The sequence below is a fragment of the Watersipora subatra genome, unplaced genomic scaffold (genome assembly GCF_963576615.1).
Source record: "Watersipora subatra unplaced genomic scaffold, tzWatSuba1.1 SCAFFOLD_286, whole genome shotgun sequence".
NCBI classification, from domain to species: domain Eukaryota; kingdom Metazoa; phylum Bryozoa; class Gymnolaemata; order Cheilostomatida; family Watersiporidae; genus Watersipora; species Watersipora subatra.
Genome location: NW_027045302.1, coordinates 5,082 through 18,865, shown reverse-complemented (window position 1 = coordinate 18,865; position 13,784 = coordinate 5,082). Strand labels below are relative to the sequence as shown.

Below are 13,784 nucleotides of genomic sequence, written 5' to 3'. Positions count from 1 at the left end.
CACATATAGTTGAGCTAATTTTTATTCATCCGATACATGCAAGGATTATGTCGAGGTGTTTCAAATATAATTGTGTGGTTTTTTACACTCAATGGTTTTTCATAGACTTTACCTACCTAAATCTATTGCAAGCAAAAGGCTGAGAAATCCGCTAGAAGTGGTAATAGACAGCGTAAATGTTGGAAGAGATCTAGTGAGTGAAAAGACAGCTACTTTGGTAAAGAGCACATTTCACACGCTGTTGGATTGGTGTTGATGAATGTGCAATGGGCACATTGCCAAGTGGATCCGACTGGTGTTAGGGAAGAGGCATTGGCTCCAGCAAAGGAGTTACTTGTGGCGGCAGCTGCTCCAGGTTGGTCGGATGAAGGAACTAAATCAATACAAACAGGAAGTATGAGTGAGCGAAAGCGCGTGATATAACTTTCAATCTGTGCAGCAACCTAGCATGTCATCAACTTGAGACATCACAGCTAGATACGGACGAGCACGATGTTGAGAGACACGAAACTAGGCAGGACATACCTGAAGCGTGGAGAAGATGCTGCATAGTAGACCACTGGTCATCTTGTGACCATCGCTGAGCTGCCTCAGCGTCTTGCGTTCGTACAGCCTCAAGGAGGGGTGCCATGTGTTCCCTTAGAGGCAACACATCGCAATTGGAGAGGTATAACAGTACGTCAAAGTCTGATAACGCTTGTAAAAAGCTCAACTCATCAAATTGGTGCAAATAGGTGGCAAGTGTAGCTAAGGTTTGGAATTCACCTGCAAGGACAAATGAAATGTAATTGCGTTTGCAGAAACGGATGTGCATGTTCCAAAACAGTCATGCACATTTGTTTCCTATGCTTCTTCTCCTCACACAATCATGTTTTTGGTATTCAGTTTCATCAGTTTGAAACATTCCCTAAATTACACACAGCTCAACTACAAATGCATGAAGCAGGTGATTTAGCATGTTGGGGGATACTGAGTAATACAGCTAAATAATCTTAAAAGTGCAGAAATTCACAACTCACATGACCTGCAGAAGATTTACCACACATTATTGAAAAGCTGGTAAACTAAGTTGAGAATGACATGGAATAGAAATAAGAAGAGTACAATGATATATTGACACTCCAATCCAACCCTAAAAATCACTTGATTATCAATAGAAAAGAGACAAATGGGACTCATAATGTTAATCATGTATTTTAATCCTAACGTATAAACATATTAATACCAAGCTACTTACGACAAATACAATGCTATTACGTTTAAACGACTTCGAGATTGAATAATTGTGACATCATTTGATGTATTGGACTCATAACGAGTCCAATACATCAAATGATGTAAAAAATTATTCAATATACATCAAAAACATTTAAGGGGCCTTTTGTTAGGTCACAGGTACACATCTTATTACAACACCTAAAATATGTAACTCAATATCAAATAAACATACCAAAAATACAGAAACACTTGTTATGCCAAAAATGAAAGAACGTGTCAACAATCAGTGATATCATGACTGGGTTTGATATTTTTCTTTTTCCCAACATCTGATTTCACTGCTATTTATGTTTAAATAAACAGGAATGCTGGGCTTCCAATAATGCTTAGCTAACAAAAACATGCTGATAGGTAAAGATATGAACATTTTTACTATTGGCCATCAACACCTACAACCTTTTTTAGCCTGTATACCATTGGGATTTCTATCGCACAAATTAATAAAAGTGTATCCATTGATACAACTTATGTTGAACGCCATAAATATACATTCATCAGAATCTACGTATGTTTATAGGAGTTGGCCTAAATAGACTTACAGATACATGTATATTCGTGTGATTAGATATGCTTCCATCTTTGGCAGACCATGTTCAACCTCACTTTTCACACCAAGTTTGCCTTGTCTTTTCTGACTTGTAAACATAATGCAATATTTACCCTAAACCTATTTGTAGGCATTGAGCTTATCTTTTTCATACGCATAGTTGTGAAAATACACTTACAAAAGAAACCTACCAATTTGATCTCGATTTGCTGCAGGAAAGGGATTCTTTTGAGATTTTAGTGCTGAGAAAGTATAGAGCTGTTCAATGGGAAAGCCAACAGACATGTCAGTTAGCAGGTACTCCACAGGCAGCGGTCTCGCTAAACGTGTGATCTCATTTCCATACTTGTCTTTATTCTAAGTAAAAGTAAACAAATAGTATTTGCTAAAAAATATCAAGAGAATATAATTCTTAACAATAAAACAGTGCATCGAGTGTCAAGAGAGTTGTCGGACCGTCAGTATGTAGGAATGAGCTAAATCTTATTATCAACTGCACCATATCTGCTAGTCACAATTTAGCAGCACACTACCAGAGATAGGAAGCATGGCTTCACCCAAAGAGTCCTATGTATTCAATAAGGAAGTTGTTTGCCCACATTTTTACCATGAGAAAGCAACTTCCATTTTTCTCAGCATTTAAATTTATTAATTTTTGCTTGCCAGAGGGTTAATGAATTCATCCTCTGATACTACATTTGATTCCCTAGCAATCATGATTCCTTATCGCTTATTAAAATGAACAACAGATAAGTTACTGCTTCTAAATAGAATTTACGTTGAAGCAAACTTAACATATAAGAAGTAAACCAATCAAGTTTGCCATCAGTAAAATCAAATAGGACAATATCAATAACGTAAAAGCGTATTTCACCATTATAAAAAACACATGTAAACAGTTTCTTTAAACGATAACAAACCTCATTTAAAATCTGGTAGAATAATTCAGAAGCAATTAAAACCAAGTTCAATTGTTATTATACAATGTATATGTTAGAAAAGAAGTTTAAGCAACAAAGATGCAATGTCTAAAAAAGAAACTGAACAAAATGATCATGATAAGACTCACCCTAAGTTAGAATACAACATTTGAACTGTTTTGGCTTCAGTAAGATGATATCCAAAAAACATCTATTTACCTTCACTTTAACATACGAATGCACTGACACGCAATGTGAAATTCAGCCAGTATTCAACTCTGCATCCGGTGTATATTTAACATACAACGTTTAATGTTTTTAGAAACATTGCAGTTTCAATGGTGAAAATGAAGAAAAGCTGATAAAATTGAAATGTGAAAAATATAGCAATAACAAAAACTATAGAAGCCAAGTTAGTTTAGACTCTCCTTGGTCTAAGTTAGAGTAAGTTACAGAGAGTAAGTAACTTTCACCAGCTCTATCTCCAAATCTACACGTAGATGATCCTACACACACGGATTATCATAGTTTTAATTTAGTTTGCTACCGTTTTATATAATGCTTCTGTTTTATTACCGTAATTAGTTGTATTTTCTATCGAATTACCAGATTTTTTAGTGTAAAAGAAATTAAACTGACAACAGTGTGTTGTTATGAGAATATTTACTCCAATACCCCAGAATTTTAACATACTAAGCAAAGCTTGCAATGAATTGTCTTATGTTGATGTGCGATTGCAGACTCAACTGAATGATTTACTTAGAAATCATCAAGGAATTTTCCCTATTTTATTAGCAGACTATTTATGAAAAGAAATCCTAATATCAAAGTAGCAATAAAGATTGTCCCCAGCGTAGCTCATTTAATTACGTTTGTAATTTGTTGCGAAGAGCAAACTAGCGCCTTAAATTCAGCAATTGTGTGCATAGTTAAACTTTCATAATAAACGACTGCGCTGTTCCTCTTTGTGCGAATACTGTTAGAACCGTGCTTTCACGACTGATAGCTGGTCCGCACTCAATTTATTAACCGTTATATCGTAGCTATGTATACTCATGCTAGGTTTTTTATAACCATTCTAGTCATTCATCAGACGAGATAATGATAAACTTTCTATTATTGAGTGTGCCATGTCAACACTTCTGACAACAAAAGAAGTGATTAACTGCTTGCTCCACCCGCCTATTTGTCAACAAAAACATACAATGGGCAACAAATTGATGAATTCCGCTGAGATTGCACAAGTCTTTCTGTAAATTTTACAAGCGTTTGATGAGAGCACGGTGAAACTTTACCAAATCTTTCAAATCATAGAAGCTTCACATGTTTTGCGTTATACTCGCTTCTGACGATGTTCACTTCAAGTAGGCCCTTAGAATAAAGGCACATACCTTGTAGAATACATCTGGCACGTACTGCTCATTACTTGATTCCTTTACATAGCCTAATTCCGGGGCATCGTAAGTCGGTATAAGACACCCGTCCCTAACTAAACCCATACATTGATCAGATACCTGCAAATAAATTTTGTGTTATTAGCGATGAAATATTTCCAATCAACAGAAGATATACCCGAAAAACGAAACAACAAAAAAGGTGAACATACCATATATGTAGGAGATCAAGCACCCATCTAAACTAAAAAAATATCTTTAACAAGAAAGTTCTATAGATAAAATTCAGTAGTTGCTAGTCTCACCTCATACTGCACTCACAAATTAGAAAATAATCCGCATGTCAAGTGTGTCACTGCTTGACAATTTTTACAGTTGCGATACACTATGTTTCCATGGTGCGCAATATTGAGCCAATCCGCAAGTTAACCGCATCATGGAAACGGCATAAATACTTTCTAGCAGTCGCAATCTCTATTTTACTCTTAAAATGCATTCCACTAGAATTCACCGTATACTTTCTAGTTACTACTTGTCTTTTAGTGAAATAACCTTGCAGTAGAAATAAGTGGTAAAACCTACTGGTTAGTTGATTCCTAGCTGTAGCGGTATGAAGTTTGGGGTTTAGTTTGTAATTTTGAGATGAAATTATAGCTTACACTGGAAAATCAAAGAGATTAGTTTATTTATGCATATCTCATTTGGGGTTCACAATCACTATGTTTCCATGACTCGCATGATACACAAATTTAAATCAATCCGCAAGATAGCCGCATCATGGAAACAGCATAAATCCGCAAGCTAAGCAAGTTTTGCGATTCGCAAACTTTATCGAATCCATCATGCTTGCGAATAATGGAAACGGCACTTGCGTATAATTCGCAATAAAATATCGCTGGCTATTCCATTATAAACATTTTCACCCTTCAGTCATTTTTATGCCGACTTAGCAGTTTCAATGCGGATTGATTGATCGAGCGTTTCATTGAAACGTTCGATTGCAAAGTAACTCAACTTGCGCACATACATATCATGCGAGTCATGGAAACATAGTGATTGTGAACCCCAAATGAGATATGCATAAATAAACTAATCTCTTTGATTTTCCAGTGTAAGCTATAATTTCATCTCAAAATTACAAACTACACCCCAAACTTCATACCGCTACAGCTAGGAATCAACTAACCAGTAGGTTTTACCACTTATTTCTACTGCAAGGTTATTTCACTAAAAGACAAGTAGTAACTAGAAAGTATACAGTGAATTCCAGTGGAATGCATTTTAGGAGTATGTTAGAGATTATTGCACAGCGCAACACCTCGTAAAAAGCTATCAATTTCATGTTTGAAGGTTTATTCAACTTGCAGGTTCTTCATGAAACTCCAGCATTGTCAGAAATTCCAACTCGTTCTGATTCGTTTGTATTCTGTGAAGCGCTTACCAGGAGGTCAGCTTTAAAATAAACAGGATCAAAGCTTATAGCTAACCTAAACAAAGCTAAACAAACTAAATGACTGACTGCAACATTAGGGCACGAGGAATCTCAAACGCTCCTTACCTGATAGCCTTCAAAGTGTATTCGATTATCCTTATCGCCCGTGACTATCACTGTTACAAACTTTGAACCATAAATTCCATCAGAGGACCAGCGACACGGGTTGGGGTACCTATTCTGAAATTCTGCTGCCGTTATACATTCCTCAGCACTCAGGAAGTACGAGTCCTACAAAGGATGTCATGCTTTACCAAGCTCCGCCCTTTCCTGATACTATTGTTCTTTTAACTAAACCCGCGAGTGACTGGATATTTAGCAATTGGGCATAAACAACTCTGGCTTTTAAGATATCTCACTCTGGGGAATAAACTGTTATCGGCACACATGACGATCTCTCACGGCATTTCAGACTTCCAGGGTACTAGTGCTAGTAACATGCGTAGTTCATAAATTAACACATTTATAATTGTAGTGAAAAACTTTTAATATATGGTAGCTTAGGGTGGTCATTATCCATGCATTCAGCTTTAATGAATGTGTCTAAGAAAATCATAAATTCCTTATCGATGACACGATGCAGCTATGCATATATAATAGTAATGTGATGTACATGAAACTCAGGCTAAATGGCCAGATCTAATTACTCGAAGCAAGAGCTGGGCCTCCCCTCTGACACAAACAAAGGTTTACCAATTTCTACTGATTTCTAATTTCTAATTTTCTAATTTTTACTGATCAGACAGCCTGTAGTTTTAGACTGTAGTAAGTGGATGCGGTAGACACCCATATATAGCAACTTAAACCACTGTCAAGAAGTAGTCGTAACACTTATAAGAAGTAAATGTTGACCTATTCATCATAGCGGTAGTCGAGGACCACGATAACTACTGCAATGATATGATGGGAACCTATTTGAGACTATCTATGCAATTATCAAATCGACTCCCAGTGGCAACAATTACTTCAACAGCATAATTACTGCTTCAGCATGACTGTTTTCCATATAGCGGTTATGTTCTCAACATGTTATCTTAAATTTCTTTGTAAGGTAACTCGGTATCCACAGAAGGAATCCAGGAGGATTGTCATCATCACAAATCACAAGACATTTTTACCGAAGTGAAAACATATGTTCCACTACAACATTAAACGGGTATAGAAAATATATTAGTCACTAAAAACTTGTCCTCACGAATAAGATAGAAGTCCAAAATGTACTAAAAGCTAATGCCAGAATAAACAACCTGACAATTCTGTAAAAACTGAGGGTAAAAATAAACCAGGCTTAGCTACAAGCTGCCTTGTCTGCTCACACTGGCTATATCAAATTCTAATCAAATTTATAAAACAATAAATCTAACTAATCACTTATTAGTAAAGGAGGAACAACTTCATATTTCCACACTGGTGATTCGCAGACAACTCCCTATATATTTAATATAGCTTGATTTAATAAACCAGTGCGAGTACAGTACTTCTCTGTGTGAATATGAATGAATTATATAATAGTGGAGTACTTCAGTATATATGTGTACATTTTCTGGGCCACACGCTGAGTTGAGATTGATGGTAAGTTGCTAAAAAGAACCCTTGGGTAATGCATAGACAGGGCACTCTAAATTCCACTACCCCGTGTGTCTCACTTTCTGAATATAATTTCTATCAATAGATGGCGCCACTAAAACTTACCAGGGTGCCGCGGCTGTGCTTCACTGTTCCTTTCGTCAAGTCTTCAGCTAAAAGATCAGTCAATATCCAGCCTACCCGGCGCAGACCCAATGCTGCCAAGAGTGCATCAACAAGCCATCCATTTGGATCTTCATGCATCTCGATGCTGTTTTTGGTACATGTCTGCAACGTGAGACAGATGAGGTCAAATATTTAATGACTGAAAAACAAAATACTAACACATTTTTATACCGACTGACATACAGTCAAACATGGATAACTCGAACTTCACGGGACCGAGCGAAAGTGTTCGAGTTATCATAGCGTTCAAGTTATCAGAGCACTGTCAAGTCCATGTATATATTTATTTATTAGTAGATACATGTACATATACAAACTATAATATAATTCAAAAGCATAAATGGCTTGTTTCAAATTAAATGCTTTTAATGAAAAGTTTAAAACTTTTTATCAAAAAGTATAGAGACTTTTCTATCACTTGAGATTGGTTTGTTGTTTGAGGTGATATTATTGCCAGGACGTTTTTAGATTAAAATTGGCAAAACTCGATCGTTGTTGAAATGCTCAGAAGAAAATACATCTATTTCTTTTGAGCGTTTTAACTAAGATCAATTTTGCCGACTTTTATTGAAGTTTATGCGAAGTTACCTCACTTTTTATCGCTTCCGAAGGGCCATCGCTAAGTAGATGTTTGGTCAAATCAAATTTCACCAAACCTTTAGAAAAGTCGTTGACAAAAATATTTTGCCGATGGTAGTAATAACGACGCCTATGAATTACGAAAAGTTGAGGTTTTCCTCTATGGGTTGGGATAAAGTGATTTTTTAAAGCGATAACAACCCTCTCGGTAGGTGTTGGGCAAAAAACCTTTCGAGTTAACAGAGTTGAGGTCGAGTTATGTAAAGCAATTTATCATTAAGTGGGAACAGACCGAAGAAACCGTTCGAGTTAACCATGTGTTCGAGCTATCCGAGGGCGAGTTATCCATGTTTGACTGTACTTTTATACCTACTGACATACTTTTATACCTACTGACATACTTTTATACTTATTGACACACTTTTGTACCTGCTAACACACATTTATACCTACGAACACACTTTTATACCTACTAACACACTTCAGCACCTACTGACACTTTTTTGTACCTACTGACTCACTTTTGTACCTGTCGATTCCACTGTCCTAGTTAGCAAGATCGAGCGTACTCTCTTACCTGTTAATTAACTCAAGTATACAATGAAATGATAAGCTATAGCAGTTGAGTCTAACCTGGGGTGGCTCATATATAGCCACAATGGTAGCTCTTATACCGAGAGGGATGTCATTATGTTCCTCATACTTTCCTATAAGATAACCCATACGCTGCTGCCCACTGCTTCGCCAGAAGTTCAGAAACTTGTCCATGATATTTCCATTCTCAATTGTAATATAATCGACGTGTCGGTATTTCTGCAATGTATTCTCTTCACATTATAGATCATAATGATAGATAATAATAGCCTACTATGTCTAGATTTCTTCCGCAACAAGACGATAACCATCAAACGTCATTGTAAGAATTGATACACGATTTCCATATTTAATAAAGCTTTGATACTATTTCACTTCTATACTTTCTCTAGTATTTTTGGATTAGTGTTAGTATTTGATTTAGTGAGTATCTTTATTTTTTACAATTGGAAGTTTCCTTTTGTAATAAAAATATGCTTTGAAGTTTTGAAAAAACAACTTGGTTATATTGCGGTGTTAATGCTATCTCTACAAATCAGTCCTCTACAATCACAAACCAATTAATGTCTTGTAATTAATGTTGTGAATCAGAGGACTATTAAAGACGTACTAACCAACTCTGGAATCAACCATGGGAGCCCACCAGCCCTGGAATGAACCATGGGAACCCACCAACCCTGGAATCAACCATGGGAACCCACCAGCCCTGGAATGAACCATGGGAACCCACCAACCCTGGAATCAACCATGGGAACCCACCAACCCTGGAATCAACCATGGGAACCCACCAGCCCTGGAATCAACCATGGGAACCCACCAACCCTGGAATCAACCATGGAACCCCACCAACCCTGGAATCAACCATGGGAACCCACCAACCCTGGAATCAACCATGGGAACCCACCAGCCCTGGAATCAACCATGGAAACCCACCAACCAAAAGGACTAAACTACAAGCACATGCTAACCAACAAAATGCATATATAGACGCCTACCAAGCAATGAGGGTTCATCTCCAAACAGTAACCAACAAATAATCTATTAATGTAATAATTTATCAATTGACTTCACACTGAAACGAACCATCTACAGTATCTAGTAGTTGTCTTATCTTAGAATAAGAGACTTGAGGCATATATAAAGGACATACATTGTGTATTTACTATAAATCAGTCCAGAGAAGACAGATGAACACACAATCTATCACTCCTTCATATTAATCCACATAAACACACGATCGAGAGCTATAGTTTACTGCAGCTACCAGTTGAATTCAATACACATTGGCGTGAGTAGAGTTTATATTCCAACTCTTTTTCCATAGTTAAATATACAGTATAAAATAAAAAAATTTAAATCTAAACCAGCGACTTAACTAGAACTAGGTAAAAAGCAATATTTTAGGAAAATACATGTAATGTGAATACTAGAGAAAGATCTGGCTTCCTTGAACATATCTACGAATACCAAACAACAAACAAAGACAAGTCGTGACACCGGTAGTGAGTGAATACCACCCCAACTAACTAATCATATGTATTTATAAATAGACTACAGTTATTCTTCTCACTAGTCATAAAGTCATAGCGTACTAACACGCTTAACCTGTGAGATGATTGTTTACATCATGACAATAAACAGAAATGAAACGTAAACCTAGCCATACAAGTCAGTAATACCCATGAACCTATAGCAGCTGAGATCGATTAACAGCAGCCACTAACAGCCTGTTGTTACCATAGAATATGTCGTCTATGAATGAGAGATATTGCATCGGTCTACGGAGCTTGACAACAGAGAGCATGTGGAATGACTATACAGTCACTCACCTGCCTGTTAAGTGTAACTGCATTTGGCTGACACTTGGTACAAATTCCTGCTGGCCAAGGAGCGTGCTCTTTGCACTCTTTTATTTTACAACTCAGGTTCTCCAGATTAACAAACTTTCCTCTGAATTGGCAAAAAAATAACACTGATGATTACAATTTGTAAAAACAATATAAGTCTAAGCCAACAACAAATTATAAAAAATAAGTCATGAAAACCGCGCACTAACAGGCTCGTCAAATAATTAATATCATTATACAAGCAAAACTCCATATTTGTTTTTTTATTTTGCAGATCGGATAATATATTCATTAGTAAAACTGAACATAAAAAACACATTTAACCCAAAGCATTAGTATAATCCAACAAAGAAATGCGTTATTATTTTACAAAAATATTTGTGTAAAATAATGGAAGAGACAGCGTAAAATACATATGTATCTCAGTGGGAGAACAAGGTGTGAATAATAATCTTATACCAAAAAAGAAAAGGTGTTTAATATAATCAAATTGGACCATAGAAATAACATCTAATACATATACAATGAAAGTACAGTATATGAATGAATTGTGACTCACTTGTCTACGCCACTCCTAAGCTTTCTAATGTATGAATGAAAAGATAGAAATTTGATGGGGGGATCACATGACTGTAAGTAGGTCTCATCAAATGGCTTGCAAAGAAAACAAAAAGATTGAGATGTTACACTCTACTAAGATGGTAACACACACTTATTGCTAGAGCCTACACAGAATATTGAGATGTTACACACTACGAAGATAGTAACACACACTTATTGCTAGAGTCTACACAGAATATTGAGATGTTATACTTTACTAAGATGGTAACACACACTTATTGCTAGAGACTACATAGAATATTGAGATGTTACACTCTACTAAGATGGTAACACACACTTATTGCTAGAGACTACACAGAATATTGAGATGTTACACTTTACTAAGATGGCAACTCACACTTATTGCTAGAGATTACACAGAATATTGAGATGTTACACACTACTAAGATGGTAACACACACTTATTGTTAGAGATTACACAGAATATTGAGATGTTACACTCTACTTAGATGGTAACACACACTTATTGTTAGAGATTACACAGAATATTGAGATGTTACACTCTACTAAGATGGCAACTCACACTTATTGCTAGAGACTACACAGAATATAGAGATGTTACACTCTACTAAGATGGTAACACACACTTATTGTTAGAGATTACACAGAATATTGAGATGTTACACTCTACTTAGATGGTAACACACACTTATTGCTAGAGATTACACAGAATATTGAGATGTTACACTTTACTAAGATGGCAACTCACACTTATTGCTAGAGACTATGTCTCTATGAGCATCTGTCTTTCGTTATACTTCCTTATATCCTCCCCCATACTGCCTTACACTAGCTAATCTCCTAGCTTTACCCACTAGCTTTATCCAGCTTTATGCACTCACCGTAATTACCAAGACCACCTGTACTGCCTTGAGCTCAGACACCAATATAGCCTGAGCCTAACAAATCCCATAATACAACATGCCCTTCCTTTTTTTCTTTTTGTTTTGGGCCACTCCATCACTACCAACAAGCAGGCGTAGCAACTTACCTTACTTGTGTTGCTCATTACCTGACTCCATTAGGGCAGTCTCCATAGGCTATGCCTCTGGGTTGTCTGACCCTGTGCCACCGTCTAAAGTACTCTTTTCGCTACTGCCAGCTCCATTGCCAGTCTGCACTGGCTTTTCCATCACCCTGACCTCCGCCGCTACCAATACTTTTACCGTGACCACTGTCACTACCAACACTCCTTCCACCAACATCTCCAACACTACTTCCACCAACCCTGACTAGCCCGGAGTCTTTTGGTTGGGTCAGTAATGACTCCTCAACCTCATCTCCGTCTCTTCCGTCTTTACCTCGCTCTCCCCAGTAAGAGGCAGGCTCGACAGGCTTTCTGTGGGAGGTCTCCACCTGGGCCGTAACCGGCTGCACAGGGGATGGCACCACAGAGCTGGGAGTTGGCATAGGCCCAGACCTATCTAGCTCGACCTCACCTGCAACCAGTGCAGGTCTGCTAATAGCAATTCTCCTCTGGACCTCGGCTAACTCCTGCACCACTACCCTGAATGCCTTGACATTTTCCAACTCCATGACTGCTGCCTCCCGTTTGGCTTTCAGCTTAGCCAATTTCTCCTTCGACTTCCTCCGCACCTCCCTTTCCTCTCTTTCAATCTCTGCTACCTTTTTCTCATGACCTTCTCTGTCTAACATTCCATTGCTGGATACCTCGGCTAAAAAAGAGCAAACCTTTTCCATTACAGACACTGGTTCAGCTACTTTCTCAGCACCTTCCCTTACCTCATCATGACTCTGTTCTCTATCACACCCCATAGACACTTGCACATCTCTGGTGCCTTGGGCTGTCCCCTGTTGACTACCAATTTCCACGTATTCGCTACTCTTCACTCCCTTGGTTTTACAAGTCCACCAATTTTGACCTGTGTGACCTTTCTTAACTTCGCTCTCTCTGTCAGACTTATTTGTCAGGTTTTGCAACTTGACATCATCTGAAACATAACTTGACCCAGCAATAATGGTTCTTGACGAAAACGGCTCAACTGGCTTAATACTTCTACACTCCTTAACAGCCTCAAACTTACTTTCGCATAACGCATTTACAACAGCAAATAATTTAAGCTGCTTCAACTCGGTTATGCCCAAGAAGTTCGTTCTCAATCCTTTCACCACATGAACTTCAGCATCCATATGCCTGTCTTTACTTTCCACATGAACTATTACACTTCCAACCACTTTTAGCTCACTACCATCAGCAGTTTCTAAAACTGTCGACAGTTTCTTTAACCGTAGGTTCAACTTATTGGCTGTTGCCTCGGTTACCATAGACACCTCAGCCCCAGTATCAAACGTAAACTCTACATTTACTCCATTAACTTCTAAATACTGCACAATTCCCTGGCCTAGTCATTGATCTTCACCATATTTATCTCTATAACCAGAGAATCTAACACTTCGGCCCTTACTATTATCCCGGTACCTTTCATCATACCGGCTCGTCTCGCGCCTCTCCTTATACTTCTCTCCCTCAAACCTATCCATACTTTTGTCCCTGTACCTACTAGACTTGTCCCTCATCTCGCGGGGGCTTTCTCGGCCCCTGTACCTCTCCCTACTAATATCCCTGCTGCCATATCACTCATAGCTACTATCACGGCTACCTCCTGACCTCCTGCTACTACCTCGACTGTCATAACCTACTTCTCTCCTATCCCTACAATAATGGGATACATGTCCTCGCTGTCCACAACAAAAACATTTAATGGAGGGACAATTCCTCATTTCATGCCCACTACGTTT

At 37.8% G+C, this 13,784-nt stretch overlaps 1 protein-coding gene across 1 annotated transcript; it reads right to left on the bottom strand.

Moving 5' to 3' along the window:
* Positions 1 to 50: 50 nt before the first annotated feature.
* Positions 51 to 10,476, bottom strand: LOC137410129 (nuclear protein localization protein 4 homolog). The gene is made up of 8 exons (XM_068095713.1): positions 10,386 to 10,476; positions 8,596 to 8,775; positions 7,324 to 7,485; positions 5,698 to 5,862; positions 4,137 to 4,259; positions 2,017 to 2,182; positions 526 to 765; positions 51 to 373 (listed from the first exon to the last, which is right to left on the bottom strand). Exons 2-8 carry the CDS (start codon positions 8,728 to 8,730, stop codon positions 210 to 212), a joined length of 1,155 nt encoding a protein of 384 aa, XP_067951814.1. The 5' UTR covers positions 8,731 to 8,775; positions 10,386 to 10,476; the 3' UTR covers positions 51 to 209.
* Between the last annotated feature and the right edge of the window lie 3,308 nt (positions 10,477 to 13,784).